Raw genomic sequence first — 18,957 nt, forward strand, 5'->3', positions numbered from 1 at the left:
AGGGCCCACCGCGCAAGCCTCCCGCTGGGCTCACGCAGGCGTTTCAGCCAGGTTAAGGCCATATGGTCGGTCTCGACCGTGAACTTTGTTCCCTCTACGTACATCTCGAACCTTCGAAGTGCGTAGATGATGGCCAGGCATTCCTTTTCTGTCGCTGAGTAATTGCGATCTGCCGGCGTCAGGGCGCGGCTCGCAAATGCCACAGGTAGGAGTTCATGCCCCTCCATCTGAAGGAGTACTGCTCCCACCCCGATATCACAGGCATCTGTCTGGATAACAAATGGGCGGTTCAGGTCGGACAGCTTCAAAGCCGCCGTCTCAGCGATAGCGTGCGAGAGCTGATGAAAGCTCTTTTCCTGCTCGTCTCCCCATATCCACGGAGAAGACTTTCTTAGCAATCTTGCCAAGGGCGCTTGCAGTCGCACACAGTTAGGAATGAAATGGCGATAGTATCCCACCATGCCAAGATAACGGCGAACACCGCTCACATCTTTAGGCGCAGGAAACTCCAGGATCCCCCGAAGCTTCTCTGGATCAGGAGACACCTGTCCCCGTTTTACTCGATATCCAAGCAAGCTCACCTGAGCCTGGCAGATTTGCACCTTTGCGGGATTGAGCGTGATGCCAGCCGCCCTGAGATTTCCCAGGACATCTCTCAGGTGATCGAGGTGCTCCTCGAAAGTTTGAGAGTAGACGATCACATCGTCCAGGTATGCGAGAGCGTGATGCCATCTGGCGTCTCCGAGTACACGGTCCATCAGCCTTTGGAATGTGCTCGGAGCTCCGGACAAACCGAAAGGCATTCTCGTGAAGTGAAACAGACCTCTGTGACACGTGAAGGCCGTTTTGCACTCATCGCCCGGTCGCATTTCGACCTGCAGGTACCCCTTGCTTGCGTCAACAATCGAGAAGAACTTAGCGCCGCCGAGATTTGAGACGATCTCGTCTATTCTCGGGAAGGGGTACGCATCTTTCTTTGTGACCGCATTCAGCCGCCGATAGTCAACGCACAAGCGCCACGTGCGATCTTTCTTCGGCACAAGAACCACTGGGAACCCCCAGGGACTGGAAGAGCGGCATATGAGACCAGCATCGAGCAACCCCTGGAGCGCCTCGTCGATAGCTTGCCGTCTGGCAGCACTGACGGGCCTTGGGTTACATTTCCAGGGCAGCGCATCACTCGTATCTATGCGGTGCTGCACCAAACTAGTGCATCCCGGCTGGTCCGTGAATATCTCGTCAAAGTCATCCAACAACGACAAGAGGCGGTCACGTTCGAGCTGTGTCAGCGCACGGGCATCTGCCAGTAAGTTGTGCATTTTCGCCCCCGATCTCGGAGGAAAACCGTGCTGACAGGCCGCCGCTGCCGATCTCGGCATTGGACGGGGAAACCCGCTGTCTCTTAGCTCGCCGACATCTGTCGGTACAGCCTGCTTTCCCTTCTCCGACCTCGGAGAGGGCGCATTGGAGCGGGCCGCTGCTGCCGATCCCGGCATTTGGCGGTGCGGGCTTTGCTCGTGGGAGGTATTTCGCTCCTCCACGGGCGTGTCGGCCGTGCGTTCTGACAACGATCTCGTTGCAGTCGGCAGGTCGACAAAGGGCCTCAGTGGGGCGCACGGGTTCTCCCGATATCCGCCACGGGCGATGTCTACAACCAGTCCAGTTTTCGCCAAGAACTCTCGGCCTAGAATAACTGGCACGGTGAGACCAGGCAGGTGAACGAAACGCATTCTGCGCACACGCTGATCCCAGCGCACTGCGAGGCGAACGTCACCACAGGACCGCACTTCTCCGCTAGCTAGCTGGAGTGGCGTCCGTCGCTGTCGCAACCGACCGGATCTCCGCCGGAGCTGGGAAACGACCTCGTCTCCTATTAGCGAGATGCTTGCCCCCGTGTCCAGCAACGCCTTAAAGGTTCTCCCCGCAACTGCGAGGTCCATGAAAGGAGCAGGCGTGTTAGTTGGTTCTCCAACTTTGAATGCGGACGTGACGGGGATGGGCTCCCGAGCGTTGGTAGCCTCCGCCGGTGCTGCTACCGGCGGCCTGCCTCGTTTCCCGATCTCGAGGGGCAGTGTCTGGCTATGTGACCATTCTGGCCACAATTAAAGCAGCGCACAGATCTCCATGCTTCTCGCTGCGACGCTCGGGGGGTCTCAGTGGCACCTCGGCCATCCAGCCGTACACGGATCTCCGTGGGTGCTTTCTGAGCAGGTGTGGGCTTTTGTCGCGGTACCCCGCAGATCTCCGGGGGTTGTGTATCAGCACTCCGCAGCCCGTACCTGTAGGGATCCAGAGCACGATCCGATATTTCGAACGGCATCCGCTCGTTCGTGAACGCACCTGCCGTGGGACTGATCTCACCCCTTACCGCTGCAACGCCGCTCCAGGCACACCTTGGCTCGAGGCACTCCTCAGCCGGCGGTGGGGGCCGGTATTTACGGGCCGCTGAAATTTGAGCCTGGACTCGGCGCGCTTCAATGGCAAGCTCGTTCATATCGCTGCATCTGCAGCCCCTCAAGTAGAGGGAAAATGTCGGATGGCTCTGCCGGATAACACGTTCCACTCGCTCCGAACTCGGAGCTCCTGGGTCTGCATATTCATACAGCTCTTGCATCGCTCGTACGAACTCGACAAGCGATTCATCCGGGGCCTGTGTCCGCAGTTCAAGCTCTCGTCGCATACGCAGCTTGTAATCGTATGGAAGGAACTCCTCCCTGAACAAGCGTCGAAAATCAGCCATGTTGCCTGCTGTGTGGCCAACCAACTGGTACCACCGGGCGGCTTGATCAACGAGTGCGACGGGGAGAACTCGTCTCAGAATCTCGCTCTCGCTCAGGTCACTCGCTAGCTCGTACCGGCGCAGGGCCAGCAGAAAGTCATTCGCACTTTGCTTGTCGCTGTAGCCACTGTAATTCGGTATCGGCACTCCGATCCGAGGGCCGGGCGAGCGCGCTAATTGCAACATCTGCTGCAAAGCGTTTGCGAGGACGTTTGCGATGTTCTCTCCTTCCGCCGGACACACTGCGCGCTCTTCAGCCACCTGGCTGGGTGCGCGTCCCACATTTGCGGGCGTAGTTAGAGCGGGGCCAACTGGCCAGCTTTTGTCTGAGGCGGGAAAAGGGTTGCCTTCGCCAACTGGCGGTGGCTTGTAGTGGTGCTCGGGACCTCCCGGAGCAAGGTGCGCTGCGTCACCCTCTGCCATCTGGCGGGGAGCGCTGCCCGCATCTGCGGGCGTCGACGCAGTTAGACCACCTGGTCTGAATGCGTGCGCAGGAGTTGAAAGGAGCGAGTAGCCGACGCCAACTGGCAATGGCTCTACGAGCAGTCCAGGATCTCCTGGTTGGAAGCTCGGTTTGCGAACCGCATCTGCGGACGCGCCTGAGACGTAGCGGAGCGTTTGGAAGCCACTGACACCTGACATTGGCTTTCTTTGCTGGCCGGGATCTCCCGGCGCGTAACCAGCTGCGCGACCCGCATCTGTGGGAGCGTAGCGGAGCGTTTGGAAGCCACTGACACCTGACTTTGGCTTTCCTTGCTGGCCGGGATCTCCCGGCGCGTAACCAGTTGCGCGACCCGCATCTGCGGGAGCGCCTGGGGACACGTTCAGCAGAACGAAACTCCTGTAGCCACAGCCATCTGGCTGCTCCAGTTCGGAGTATTCACCAGGAACTCCTGGCGCAATATTTCAGACGCCAGCCGCGCCTGCGGCTTCATGCATAGCGCCCGACGGACCTTGCGCTACCGCATCCGCGGTCGGTTTAGATGTGGCCACGGAAACGATGCTCGAGATCTCCCGTGCTTCGCCGCATACATCAGCCAACATCATTAGGTCCGGCAGCCCGTAGCGCGGGCTGGTCATGCTGTTCTTCGTGAGCTAGCACCCCACCTGGAACTCCAGAGGGGCCCCACGTTGGTGCGCCAAAATGTGGGGTTCCTGGCACGGTTCGGACCCTGAACTCAGAGCCAACGCCACTCCGCTAGCTCGACCACACCTGTGGCCGCGAAGAACAACACCTCCGAGGAATAAGCCCGCAGGCAAAACCTTTAATTGGGATCTCCCAATGTCTTTCCTCGGTCGCGCGCAGGCAGCAGCGGCAGGCAACAGGCACAGGACACAGGCACAGGAGACAGGCACAGAGGAGTTCAGGTCACCTGGGCCGCCGCTGGTGCCGCGTCCGCTCTCTCTCAGGGCTCGCTGTCAACTCTCCATCCGACTCTCCCGTGGGCGCGGCCCGCGCGGCCGCCGAAACCGAGAGCGGTGGGCAAGGAGGGCTGCCCACGTGACGACGCGTAGTCGCGGGCGCCTCCCCTCCGCTCCATGTCGGGGGCCGCCAGAGGAAGAGCCGTGGTAGGCCACGAGAGAGAGAAGGGTGCATCCGGCGGGCGAGGGGCAACATGAATCCCCACAACAGGTACCAATACATTCTGCTTCTCATGATACCTTCTCATTGACACCTATCAAGAAAACAAAAAGATTGGCTGTGGCTTAACCAATGGTCATCCTGAGTAAAATCGCGGGAGCAACGGCGCGGCAATCACAGGAGGAGGAGGAAAACTTTTATTCCTATTTACAGTAAGAGGTCGATGGGGCGAGCCGGAAGGGCCCGCCCCTTACAAACACTAGGAGGGATCCCTAGTCCGGGATCCCTGTAGCTTCCGCAGCGGCCCGGGCTCTAGCTACCAATGCCTGTTGGGCATGGAGTTCGGAGCAGCCGCGCAGGGCAGCTTCCCAGTCCTCTCGAATGGGGTGGAGGTGGGGCGGGTAGGCAGGATTGAAAGCGCATGCCCACACCATGTTGTAGGTGTCCGAAAACTCCTCCTCACAGTGTGGGCACGCGCCCGAGAAAGAAGAATTGAAGTGCTTAAGTACTGCGGGGCACAGTACAGTATTGGTATAGAGGCGGAGAAGCCAGCGCTCCTCCACCCTGGTGAGGCCTTTACAGGGAGGGGGATAGAGACCATGAAAATTTTGATAAAGAGAGGTGATCTCTTTAAAGGTGATGGCCGGATTGAAATTGAATTCCGGATCAGGCTGCGGTTGAGGCGACGCCTGGTGAGTAAGCGCGCGGGCGGCAGCGTCGGCTGCCTCGTTCCCCTCAAGACCCGCATGAGCCGGAGCCCACACGATGGTACGATGGGTCGGAAACCCTGTGTATTCGCATGCGTGGAGAATTTTGAAAGCACGGTCTGGAATATACCCTTGCTCAATATTGCGGCAGGCGCCCCTGGAGTCCGTAATAATGACTCGTGACTCTGGATCTGCGGCGGCCAGTGCAATGGCGATCTCTTCCGCAAATGTAATGTTTGGGGCACGGAACGTAAGGCCCTGAACTGTAGTGTTTTGGTGGATGACGGCCGCCGTGTACCAACCCCCATGGTGTGGGCCGGCCGCATCCACATAGAAGACACCTGGCTTATGGCCATATTGTTGAGAAATAGCCTCCGCCCGCGCGAGACGGCGACCATCATGGGTGTCTGCAGTCATGTTCTTCGGAAGGGGTCGCACCTGGAGTGCAAAGCGCCAGGCTTCAGGGATGCGGACCCGTTCTTCTGTATGTGTTGCGTAGGATATGTGTAAGCGGGTCAGAAGGCGGCTCCCCGCAGGTGTTTTGCTTAGGCGCAAGTATTGATTGTTAAGATGAGCTTCTCGTAACTCCCCAAAGGTGTTGGTCATCCCCAGACCGAGGAGACGCTTGTTGGACGTCGTTATGGGGAGGTCGAGCGCTCTCTTATAAATCTTGCGGAGAACTACTTCTAAGGCATTCTCATCGCATTTGCGTAGGTGGAGGTAGGGAGCCGAATATAAAATCCGGCTGGTCACGAATGCATTGGCCAGCCGCTGGGCATCTTTGCATCGTAGTCCCCCCCTTTTATTGGACACCCGGCGGAGCATCCCACCCACCTGGTCCCCCACCTTACGTAGCTTGTTTAGGATAGTGTCTATCTTGCGCCTATGATGAATGAAAAGCCCCAGTACCCGGATCTCCTCGTGTTCAGGTATCGGTCTGCTAAGTAGGGAAAGGGCAATTTTGGTTGTGCACTTTGAGTTGGGGCGTATGTGCACAAATTCAGATTTGCTCGGGGAGCATTCAAGACCACAGCGACGAGCGTATTCGTCCACAATAGCTGCCGCTTGTTGCAGGTTGGTCTCGATGTCTCCAACCGATTGTTGTGTTGCCCAGAGGGTGATGTCGTCCGCATACAGAGCGTGCTGCACACCGGCGACCTCCGCCAGCTGGGTAGGGAGCTTCATCATGGCCAGATTAAATAGTAATGGCGAGAGGACAGCTCCCTGTGGGGTCCCTCGTGCGCCAAGAATCACAGCGGCGGCGGCACTTCTGAGTCACCCGCTTAGCGGAGGAGTCGGCGGTGGCCGGTTGGAGGGGGGTATCTATTAGACAGTTTTAGTTTCACGTACGTAGAAGCTTCACGTACGCAAACGTTAGAAGTCTACGTAGCCAACGCGCAGGTCGTTTGAAACCCTTATAGTTACACGTACGCGATGCACGCCGTGCTTAGCCGTGCGTTATTCCTAGCGCCATCTACTAACAGACACAGACACTAATGTAGCCAAAGTCATCCAAGACAAGCCAAGCAAGTCCGGCTGCATTTTCGCGCAAAGCACGTAGATTCTGCTCGTGGACCGCTTGAAGCTTCGCAATGAGTTCGCAATGCCACGAAGTGTCTTATCTGATCCTTATCTCCTGTCGTCTCTGTCTTGGAAGGACATTGACAACCTCCTGATGACAAGGGCGCAGCGGCAGCTTTTACAGTGTTACAGTCTCTCTAAAGGCTGTGCTTGAACCTTAACCTGCATCAGTCTTTGAAGACAGCATTAATTCGTGTTAAAAACATGACCCTCAGCCTTTTTATTTATCCTTTTTCATCATATTTTCAAGTGTGCCCATCTTGTTCAGCAGATTTTCCATCAGGCCGAAAAAAGTTGCCTGTTGGGCTGCAGCCATGCGACGCTCTTCTGCCCTCTCACGCCTTTCCTCGGCACGCTCTTCTGCACGTAGCCGCCTTTCTTCTGTCTTGTCTTGGGCGTTCAGCTTCATTCCGTTTTCCTTGAGTTCCAGTTCTTTTAGGGTTTTCTGCTTCTCCCAGGCGAGACGGTCTTCTTCTAGTGCAATACGTCTAGATTCTATCAGGAAGTGCCTTTCTTTAATGAATTCATCATGTCGCATTCTTTTTTCTATGAATTCATAATCTGTCTGCTCTTGCTGTGCAGCTTCAGTCCTTTTCCCTGTAAGGTGCAGCAGTGTTAGAAAAAGCCACAGGCTTAGTTATGAGGCACAAAATTCACTGCACAGATTGGATTTCCTTAAGGTGAATTTCTGCCAGCTGTATTCATTTCTTAGTTAAACACAAGCACTGTTGCTTAGTTTCCCATACATGCAGTGAAAAACAAATGAGAGCACATAGCAGTAAATGTGTGTGCATTGGTTGACACAAACATTAATTCTGCACAAGCATAATAAACTGCTCGTTACATACATTTCTGCTTTCAGTAAGGTAAGAGCAATGTAGAATGAAATTAGTCACATTCTATACTTAAGCATAATTTATTGAAAATGTGGCCTCTGAACACAAACATAATTTAGATTCCCTAAGTTATGTTGGTGGTGGATAGCTGTGCACAAGGTTGAAAGTCATGGTTGACTACACATGCCATCTTCGATTACCAAAAATACATAGCAGTACTTCATAATGTGCTGTTATGTTAAACTAGACCAATTCACAAGTTGCCCCCATGTTTACCTTTGAGAAAATTGCCGGCTACCCGGGAAAGAGACTTACTGGGTTTGCGTATGGGCTCGCTCCTAGCTGACCGCGACGTGTTCAAATCGTCCTCCACTGCCTGACGAGCAATGCTTCCCGGCAAAGGCGTTGGGCTGGACGCGGGCAAACCGTCGTCCACGTCGAGCTCAGCTAGAACGTAGTCCGCTCCGAGCAGTGACTGCTGAGGTGCCTCCGGGACGGAGTCCTGATCGTTATTTCCACTTATGATTTCGGCAAACACCTGGGACGCCGTGGTTCCGCCAGCAGCTGCAGTGGTACCAATAAAAGCAGGTGCGTTTAACGCAAAAACGTCGAGGGAAAAATGACAGACTTACATTCGGCGCGCAAGCCGGCAGTGCTGAGGACGCTTCCTGCTGTGTGCGCCTCCGCTGCTGAATTCCTCGCAGATGCCGCTGAACGTTTCGTGCCCGTGGATGCGCTTCGGCCCCCAGAGCTTACTATCGCTTTTTTATGCACTCTGATCTTGTAGCCGTTCTCTTTGGCGATTGTGAGGATTTCCTCGAGGAGCTGGTCCTGTTCAGAGTATTCCTCCTCGGTTCCGGACCTAAGATGTGAATGAAAAGAAACGTTTGTACTGGCATTTCCTGTCGTTATATAGCCCTGTGCACTAAAGCGAAATGACAAAGTAACTTACCTGCGGAGGCTTCGTCGGTCCATTTCTCCGTACTGCGCAAGCAGCAGGTCCGTGCGGTCCCGCACAGTGCGGGCGGTGAAAACTTTATTTCTCGCCTGTGACAGGCGCAGAGCGATCTCATTCCATCGCCCTGCATATCGCATGCCGTCCTCGAAGGGATTGCACTCTCTCACATCGCGCAACAGATCCAAGTCATCGCTTTTAGAGAAACGAAGGCGCGGAGCTGCCCCACTCATCTCTGCCCACGTTTTGGCTGCTGATTTGTGTTTTGGCGCCGCGGTTTGACCATGCAGCTAGGCTTGGCTATGTTTGGCTTGTTTGGGGCTCTCTCAGTTCCAGATCTCGCGAGATCCCGCAGGGTTCAGACCTTCGCAGAGCTTCGCGTGATCTAGCGAGACCATTGCTATGACGACGACCAACGCTACTTCGTCAGGCTTAACAGCTTACAATTCGCCTTTCTATCTGAAAAACAAAAGTTATTTGTCGCTTGAAACTTTATGCGAGTGTTAGAATGGCCACATTGAAGGCGAATACAACAGTTTTGAACACGATATCCCATCGAGAGGTTAGCGGCGAAGCTGTTATCGCTGTGAAGCGGGCAGGCAGGGCGCCGCCATGTTTGGCAACGCTACGTACGCAAACAACGCAAAGACCGCAACGCAAAGATCCGAATCTCACGTGCGTCCGTGAGACCCACACAAACGCTTCACGTTCTGCGCATGCGCACTGGTGACCCGTAAGCACTCTACGTACGTGAAGCCTCTACGTACGTGAAACTAAAACTGTCTATTGTTTCAGCCGGCGTCATCGCTTAGGCGGACGCTCGTCTCAACTTTCATTCTTTTAATCGTTAAACTCTCCTCTATCTGCACGTGGCAGCGGTGGTAGCCTGGCTCGAGCCAGTCGGCAGGCCCGTATACTTTCCTTTTCATCCTTCTGTCAGTCGCAAATCCCCAGCGCCGCAGATGTGCGCCGTGTGACGTTACTCCTCCCGGATTATGCACTGCTGGCGCAGCGGGGACGGCACCTCTTAAGTCACCCGCGCTGCGGAGGAGTCGGCGGCGGCTCCGGGCTGCTCTGACTTCACTCGCTCCTCGCGCATGCGCAGTTGGGGCTCTGCGGGGCTCCGCGAAATCGCTCACACCTAGCGTGGTGTTGCTTCCGAAACAAAAAGGAATAAAGTTGCCCAGTTGCTTGACTCGCCACGAGGGCTCTGTAGTTAGGGCTCTCGGCTAATGATCTCGAGTATCCGGATTCCAAACCTAGGCGGCAGCGTTCCGATGGAGGCGAAACGCAAAGGTGCCCGTGTGCTGTGCGATGCCAGTGCGCGTTAAAGTTCCCCAGGTAGTCGAAATTATTCCGGAGACCTCCACTACGGCGCCACTTCCTTCCATTCTTCTGGGACTGCCTCCGTTAGCCCTCAACCCTTACGGCGCGGTTCAGGTGTCCACCGATATGTGAGACTGATACTGCCATGCCTACACCAATTAAAGGCAGTCTCTCAGGCGTGCGCTGGAGCGCCTAGATCCGCGCCCACTGGGGGAAATGAAGATTCTCGGCCACTGGCCGCGGCGGTCGTCGACGGAGAAGGCCTCCAAGGCACTGCTTCGCTTGGTGAGAACTTCTGGCCTGCACGACAGGCTCTGACTTTAAAGAACACTGATGTTTTAGAGTGAGTATTTTTCCCTCAAATAAACTATTGCAATCTAGTTTGGGCTACCACAACACAAACCAACATAAACAAAATCAGTATCCTTCAAAAGAAAATTATGCGCCACATCGCAAATATTGATCCTGGCTTGACCACCGCCGATAGTTTTGCTGACTACAATATTATCCGAATTCATCACTTTTATGAGTATCGCATCTTGAAGTCATTTCTCTTTTCCACAAAAGAGTTCCGATCTTTTTTTTAAACGTGTATATTCATTGCCACGCCACGAACACAATGTTGCTACCCGTAACACCGACCTTTGGCTCGTTCCTCATTTTCGCACCAATTATAAATTGCGGTCCATAAAGCACAATCTACCTGTTATATTAAATCGCCATAAAGATATGAATAACTTTTCGCGTAAAAAGCTACACGAATACTCTAGGAAATTGTAATTGCCTTCTTCCTCGCATTTTGTAGTTATATAACTCTGTATAAGTGTCCTCTTTTGTGTGCTTTGTATATATGTATGTACTTTCTATATGTGTATGCTCTGTTTAACTTTTGTATTGTATAGTATTTCGCCGTATGTACTGCCTGTCGCTGCTCTGTAAACGTCTCCGGGACTCAGTCAAGGCTCAGTCGGTCCTTTTATCCCGGAGAACGTTCCAGTGTATAACTCGAGAATAAAATTGAATTGAATTGAATTGAACTTCAATTTTCTGTTATTCCCCGTTCTCTTTAATTTTGTTTTATCCCCTCACCCCCTTCCCCCCGTGTAGTGTAGCAAACCAATTATTCTTTCGATTAACATCCCTGCCTTTCCTCTTCTACCTCCTCCTCCTCCCCCTCCCCACATCTTTGCTCTCTGAATCTACTTCAATTAGACAAGGACAAACCCGTCGCCTCCACTGCGTTGCCAAGAACCGCCACGAATTCAGTCACGGTGACCATCACTGTATTTAGGTACGCAACATTTGCTGCAAATACATAGTGACCATTTCAACTCGCCGCTGAGGCAATGCACTACAAACCTGCAATGGTCTTTCTCGTGCCTCTTCTCATGTCTATATATTCCGAGAATGACAGGCGCTTCCTAGCACTCTCCATTCAAAACTGACAGCCTGCATCCTGCATTGGTTGGGCAACCATGCCGCGTGAAATTGTGCACCAACTCCTCTTACCTACCCGGACCGCGAAAGCATATCACTTTTAGAGCGCAGCTCTTTGGCGCCCGTTTCTGGGTTTCCCGGCATCGCCGTCGCCGTTGTAACCAGTAGCGGACACCTCAGTCGCACTTTAAGCTGCGAAACGAATGAAGCGGGAGCTTGGAAAACAAAGAAAAGGCACATAACTGCCCTCTTTGAGGAGTGGACGACACCTCAGTCGTGATTGAAGCTACGTGGCGGTAGTGACAGATGTGCGCTGCATGCGTTGGCATTGACAACGTTCTGCAATTTTATCCCTTTCGGCCCAGGATTTATTGTTTTCATCGCCGATTTTTTCGCTCTGTGTTTTTGCAATATCAGGGGCCCCATAATCACATAGTAAAAGTTTAAAGCTGGTGGTACAAGTATTAATTGATTTACAGTTATGGTGCCAAAATCGGACATCAGGGCTCAGTGGGTGCAAAATGCAAAAGTGACAGCTTTGGTTACCGCAATTCAAGCCATTACAGTGAATGCAAAAAATTTCATATTTAGCAGTGTTGAGAACTCTGCAGAAGCTATCTTTTTAGTTTGTTAGTTATAGATGGATCTTGCAGTTACCACAAAAGGCACTGCTGTGTCATGATCACGCCAGATCACGCTGCGTCGGCTTTTTTGCCTCGGCCCATGCGTTTGACAGCGCGTGCACCTCTCTCTCTCTCTCTGTCTATCTCTCTCTCTTCCAATCCCAGCAGCGTTAGTTGACTGTCTGTCTCCTCGGGTGCTGCGTATCGACTATGTAGCACTAAGTGCATAGCCGCTCAGCCTGGCACCTCGCTTACCAAGGTGGGTCGGCTGCGGTAGCGACCGTTACAGCCGGCCTTGGAGAGGAGTCAGTCAGCGCCACAGTTCACAGTTTGGAACTTCACCGCGCAAAGAAAAGCGTACCGTTTACAGGAAGTCAGCCATGTGCAGTGGGACGCGAAGCTGGTTCGCACTCAGCTCCCCTTTAAGTGCCAGCTGATCGGTCAGGCCTGGAGGGCCGTATTCGCCAATGGTTTCCTGGACATGGGTGAACCACCCACGTAATTACTCTATATTAATAAAGTTCATTCCCTCTCTCGCCGTGCGCCTCGCATAACGTCTCGCCGGTATCATGGCGTCGCGGCGACTTAGCAGGCACCGCTCTCCCCTGTTTACCTTGAGTTTTGTATCATTACTCCCCGTTATTGTCGCTGAAATGCGTGTGTTCCATGTTGTAGTATGTCACATCAAAAACACATTAAAAATTCGCCCAGACCCTTTTGGAAGGCAACTGTGAACAAGATGAAGACTGTCCCCAAATCTGTAAATCTCTATCGAGCTTTATGGTGGGCTTCATTATTGCTCAGAGCAGAACCCAGCACATCCAAGTTCTGTGCTTGGGCGAGGCACAATTCATCTGGCTTGCACCTGTTTTCAAACCAGCTGTGTACTAGAATTCATGAATAGGAAGATAATCTGTCGTGCCTGCAATCTTTACCAAATGTTGTTTTGTACAGGGGACAAGAAATTCCCTCTGAAGCATAGGAATATCGCTTGGCAGCTGAAAAAGCAGAAGTTGCTTATGAGCATCCTGAATAGGCGGTCTCAAGAAAATGTCGACAAACACACTGCATTGTTCCCAGTGTTGAGGTTTCGCCACACGTGCTGCGAATGGCAGTGCGCATGTTCCAGTGTGAATGCCCCGGTCGCTTTTTGCAGCTCACTGACGACGCTCACAAGAGTGGTAGAGAAAAGGGCATGAAAGTGAAAGGTCAGGCGTTCATTTATTCTCGTTGTTCCTCGGCTCCGGCTGCTCTTCGCCGACATCCTCATTGTCATTTCCAGGGTCGATCTCAAGGTTCACTTTCTACGATAGCGAAAATTTCAGTTTCCCATTTCATCAAAAACCTAATTATCTAAATTAATCTATTTTCCAAGAGGAATATTTATGTCAGCACGGCAACAGTTTCTTCAGTATAGGTGCATATGCAAGAAGGCTAGAAGAACTTCCCCTAAAAATATTACCTACATTTACTCAATGGCCACCGCTCGCAACCGTTGAGCCCTGGTGATAATCACACAAGTTAAAAATATATTGCAGCGCAGCTTCTATGCATTCAATATTACTTGCGATGTCAATATGACCTTTGGTAGAGGTGTCACTCTTTTGACTGGTGTCCACCGAGATATGTGAGATAGTTACTGCGTAATAGTTACTGCGCAAGGAGAGCTCCCGTGCGCCGCAACCACAGTTGAGGTGGTGGTGGTGGTGAAAATTTTTATTTCATAAAATAGAGTTTGGGAGCTACAGAACGGCCTCGCTGCTTGGTCGGCGTCCCTAGTCCGGGACACCGCATGACAATGCCCCGTCTCTCGCCCGTTTCACCAGAGCCCATTGGGACTCAAGCGAGGAGCAGTTGAGGAGGGCAGTCTCCCATGTCTCTCTGGAAGGGGTAGGGGAAGGTGGGTGGTGGGGATTTTGAGTACATGCCCACACCATGTGGAAGATATCACAGGTCTCCCCACAGTGCGGGCATCGCCCATCCGTGTTAGGATAGTAATGTTTTATGATCGCAGGACAGAGTAGAGTACCTGTCTGCAGGCGCCTTAAAGTTCGCTCCTCCGTCTTACTCAGCCCGTTTGCAGGGGCCGGGAAAAGGCAGTGGTTGCCGCTATAATGCGTTATTATTTCTTTGAATCGCAGCAGCGGCTGGTTAGTCTCCGAGCCAGAAGAGCTGGGATGAGGATCCCAGCTCTTCTCGGGCAGCGGCGTCTTCTCTCCCAGCTCGGGCAGCGGCGTCAGCGGCCTCATTACCTCGTAAGCCCTGGTGGCCAGGAGCCCAAATGATTCTCAGTCCGTCTTAGAATGCAAGAGCTGCAGTATGGACGGCGACAAGTCTGCTAAGCAGAAGGAGGCCTGGAATAGACATCGGAACGAGGTGAAGAGGTAACGAATCGCCCAGGAAACAAAGGAACAGCGCACCGAACGACTGGCTTAAAGGGAGACTGAAGCACTATTTTGAAAATCAGGCTGGCAGCGGCGTCCTATAATTTTTCATGCTGTATACTGGAATATCGCATCCAAATAAGGCAAACACAAGCGTGAATTGCCTTTTTTAGCAGAAATATGCGGCCTGTGCCGCGGGGCACACCGTGCGGCGCGCCGCCGCCCGTGTCAGAGACTTTCTCTCTGCGCGTCAGGCACTCCTCCGGATCGAGGACGAGGAATACGGCCCGTACTCTATGGGTACACGAGGCACACCACAGGGGGTGGTGTTATCACCGCTCCTTTTCAACATCGCCATGATGCATCTTCCCGGCCGACTTGCTCAGGTGGGGGGCATAAAGCACGCGCTCTACGCAGACGACATTACAAACTGGACCACCGAGGGGAGCCTTGGAGAGATGGAGGACCGCCTTCAGCTGGCGGCCTCCATAGTCGATGCATATGCTGCCGACTGTGGTCTCCCATGTGCTCCCGCCAAATCAGAGCTTCTACACGTCAGGACAAACCACAAGGACAACACGTCTCTACACATATCTCTGTCGGGTGGTCCCATCAGAGAAGTGGCAGAGCTCCGGATCCTGGGTCTGTTCATCAATAACAAACTTAGGCCGGACTCTACTATAGCGAAACTCAAGCGCATAGGTAAACAGGTAGGGCGCATGATCCACCGTGTTTCCAACAAGCGGGGTGGTCTGCGGGGCAGGGACGCGCTACGGCTCGCCCATGCCTTTGTGACCAGCCGGATCCTCTACGCCGTGCCGTACCTACGCACCACCGAACAACAAGACGAGTGCATTGACGCCATCATCAGGAAGGCAACAAAGCGAGCACTGGACCTCCCGGTAGCTACCTCCAACGCCAAACTGAAGGCGTTGGGAGTGGTAAACTCCTATCCGGAGTTGCGGGAGGCCCACCTCGTGAACCAATATACGCGGCTATCGCAGACGGTTCTTGGACGCCGCCTGCTAAACCGCTTACACATCCAATACACATGCATACCAGAGGGAGCGCAGAACATCCCGGTGCTTTGGCGCCACATGCTCTGGGTCGCTCCGCTCCGGCGTAACATGGACATGGCTTCACATGAAGGCAGACGACAAGCGCGGGTTCGCACGCTTGAGAGGCAATATGGATATAAAGAGGACGTCTACTACGTGGACATAACTGGGCCGTCGCCCGCGGGATTCTACACGGCTGCCGTAGTCCACCGGGGAATGAATGTCGATGGGCTATCTTTTCATGCCCCAAATTCAACACGAGCGGAGGAAGTCGCAATAGCTCTCGCTGCCGCCGATCCAAAATCGAGAACGGTTATCACAGACTCTCGCCGGGCCTGTGAACATTATCTTGCAGGGGAAATATCACCTCTTGCCTCCCAAATTCTAAGGCGCGCTCCCGCCGATCCAACTCGCACAACAGTGATCTCGGCTCCTGGCCACCAGGGTCTACGAGGCAATGAGGCCGCTGATGTGGCCGCCCTAGCGCTCACACACCGGGCTCCTCATCCTAGCTCTCCTGGCTCAGAAGCTCAAAAACCACTTATGCGGCTCCGCGAAATCCTAATTCATTATTGCGACAGCCACCGCCTCTACCCGGCACCTGCCCAGGGGCTGAGTAAGGCGGAGGAGCGAACTCTGCGGCGCCTGCAGACAGGAACTCTTCTCTGCCCTGCCATAGCAAAACACTTCGACCCGAACACAGATGGGCGTTGCCCGCACTGTGGAGAGATCTGCGATATCTTTCACATGGTGTGGGCATGTACTCAGAATCCTCACCTTCACCCTTCCCCCACCCCCACCCGAGAGGCATGGGAGACTGCCCTCCTCAACTGCTCCACACTGGAGTCCCAAAGGGCTCTAGTAAAGCGGGCGCGAGACGGGGCCTCGTCGTGCGGTGTCCCGGACTAAGGATACCGACCATGTAGCGGGGTCTTCTGATCCCCAAAATTTCTCTGAGTATTAAAAATGTTTTTCACCACCACCGCCCGTGTTTATTTATATATTTATTTATTTATTTATTTATTTATTTAATACTGCAGAGTCGCTCGACTCCAAGCAGCCATGAGCACGGGCATGAGCACAGATACAAATAAAAAACACAAGATATGCGCAAACTTCACGCAAGAGCAAACGATAATGCGAAAAAAGAAACCAAAAAGACATGGGTTTCACATAGAAAAGCCTCTCAAATTATCAACAAAGGTTTCCACATTTGGGCTGTTCACTACACACTTCGGCAATTCATTCCACTCTGCTATTGATTTGAAAAAAATGAGTGTTTTACTGTGTTAGAGTATGCACGAAATTCTTGCAGCATTTTTCCATGGTTATAACGCGTACTTGCTCATGAAACAGGAGTAATATAATCATGGGTGTTTATTCTAATCAGATTGTTATATATTAGGAACAAAAATTTCAATCTTGCTTCAGTGCGCCTTGTCTGAAGAGATTCTAGGCGAATAGAATTGATCATAGCTGATACACTATCTGTTCGTTTGTATCGATTGCAAATGAAACGGGCCTCTGTCCTCTTTCTAATTTGGAGATATTATTGGCCTTATATGGGTCCCATAAACAACAAGCATATTCCAGACGAGGCCGCACCAAAGCCTTATACGCTGCCAGTTTGACATGTTTTGGGGCCTTTGACAGTTTACGCCTCAAACACCACAGAGTCCTCAGAGCTTTCCCGCATGTAATATCGATGTGAGCATCCCAGTTTAGGCAATTAGTTATCTGAACTCCAAGGTATTTCACAGACGAGGTTTCTGGAAGTGGTACGCCAGCTATACAATATGGATGTATCAGAACAGTTTTCTCTTTACAAATTCCAAGTACGGAACATTTATTAACGTTAAGAAACATACCCCATTGGTTACACCAGTATGAGATCTTCTGCAGGTTACTGTTAAGCTTAATTTGGTCCGGTGTGGAGTTAACTAAGGAGTATAAAACGCAGTCATCTGCAAATAGCTTAATTTTAACTTCGGAATCAACCACATTAATTATGTCATTTACGTAAACTAAAAATAGGATAGGCCCCAGAACTGATCCTTGCGGAACACCAGATGAAACCGGAAGTTCATCAGAGTACTCATCGTTAACACGAACATATTGAAATCTATCTTCTAAGTAGGCTATAATAAGGTCAATAATATTAGGATTGATTCCGGCAGTGTAAAGCTTTTGTATGTGTTTAGTGTGCGGAACCTTATCAAAGGCTTTGACGAAGTAAAAAAAAACAGCGTCTATTTGTTGTTTGTTATTAACTGCAATAAAAAATCATGGCAAGTGGTTATCAGTTCTGAGACCGTAGATAAACCACGTCTAAAACCGTGCTGCTCATCACATAAAAAATGGGTCGATTCCAAAAATTCCGTCAGAGCTCGGCAGATCACATGCTCGAACATTTTGCAGCTGGTCGAGATCAAAGATATTGGGCGATAATTAGATACGCGAGATGGGTCACTGCCTTTAAAAACAGGTACGACACGTGCGGTTTTCCATTCCGATGGGACTGCGCACTGCGACAGACAAGCGTTGAAAATAATATGTAAGTAATGTGATAACCATTCTGCGTAACGGCGGAGAAAAGCTGGAGGGATGTTATCAGGCCCACTAGACTTTTTTACGTCAAGTTTCAGAAGAAGATTCAAAATACCTTCGCGGGAGATAGTAACATGTGGCATTAAAGAAATGTAGTCGTCTGGCTTAGAAGGAAAACTCGAGGTTTTATCGGTATACACTGACTGGAAGTACTCATTAAACACACCAGCAGTATCTTTTGACCCTGTGACAGGTGAACCATCAACTATTAATGACACATTGCGTTGTTTCTCGCCATTAATGTATCGCCAGAACTTCTCCGGTGCTTCACTCAGAAAGCGCCCAAGCGTAATATTAAAAAAGGAATCCTTAGCTTGCTTGATCTTGTTTCTTAATAGACTGCCTAGCATGCTCTCATTAGACTCATTCCGATTACGTGAACGCCGCATTCGCTTTAGCCGACGTTTAGTGTGGATAATATCCCGCGTAATCCATGGGTTATGTTTTTTTTTCTTAATAACACTAGGAACATACATTATCAAGCAGACGAGGCATATCTTTCTAAACATACACCATAACACATTCACATTCTCCTCAGCTCTAAAGCTGTCAAGGTGGGTCTCTAGAAAATCCAAAATTCCTACATCATCAGCTCTGTTAAAATTTTTCACAACAATGGTACGCTTTTTGCTGTCAACGTAAACTGATAAGGAAAAAACACAGGAAACAAGATTATGATCAGATACACCCTTCAAAACATGAACAGAAATACACTTAACGGCAGAACTAATGAACACTAAGTCAAGAATGTGGGATGCAGAGGCACAGATCCTGGCTGGTCTGTCAACAATCTGGGTCAGATTACACGTGAAGGCAGTGTCCAAAAGGAGCTCAGAATGACCAGAATTGGAACCCATAGTACACATGTGGAACCAATCTATATCAGGCAAGTTGAAATCGCCACCTAAAATCAACTTCGCTCGGTCGCCCCGGAAGCGTTGAACATAGTCACACAGCTCTTCAAGAAAGGCGACATCCGCGTTAGGAGGTCGATATACTACACCTAGTACAATAGTGTTGCCACAGAAATCGATCTTACAGAAAAGACTTTCATGGCTTGGAATACCCGGTAGCATCACAGC

At 51.7% G+C, this 18,957-nt stretch overlaps 1 protein-coding gene across 1 annotated transcript; it reads right to left on the minus strand.

Annotated features, from left to right (window-relative positions):
- Window positions 1-2,079: 2,079 nt before the first annotated feature.
- LOC149329960 (uncharacterized) lies at window positions 2,080-3,650 on the minus strand. Its single transcript, XM_089559331.1, has 3 exons — window positions 3,517-3,650; window positions 2,341-3,407; window positions 2,080-2,279 (listed from the first exon to the last, which is right to left on the minus strand). Exons 2-3 carry the CDS (start codon window positions 3,200-3,202, stop codon window positions 2,080-2,082), a joined length of 1,062 nt encoding a protein of 353 aa, XP_089415457.1. The 5' UTR covers window positions 3,203-3,407; window positions 3,517-3,650.
- Between the last annotated feature and the right edge of the window lie 15,307 nt (window positions 3,651-18,957).

This window comes from Amblyomma mixtum, chromosome 9 (genome assembly GCF_055824585.1).
Source record: "Amblyomma mixtum isolate Tamu chromosome 9, ASM5582458v1, whole genome shotgun sequence".
Classification (NCBI taxonomy): domain Eukaryota; kingdom Metazoa; phylum Arthropoda; class Arachnida; order Ixodida; family Ixodidae; genus Amblyomma; species Amblyomma mixtum.

Coding starts and splice junctions, on each gene's coding strand:
- LOC149329960 (XM_089559331.1), bottom strand. CDS start 3,202: ATGGCAGAGGGTGACGCAGCGCACCTTGCTCCGGGAGGTCCCGAGCAC. Junction 2,280..2,340: donor TGAGATCAGTCCCACGGCAG/GTGCGTTCACGA, acceptor GGATCCCTACAG/GTACGGGCTGCGGAGTGCTG.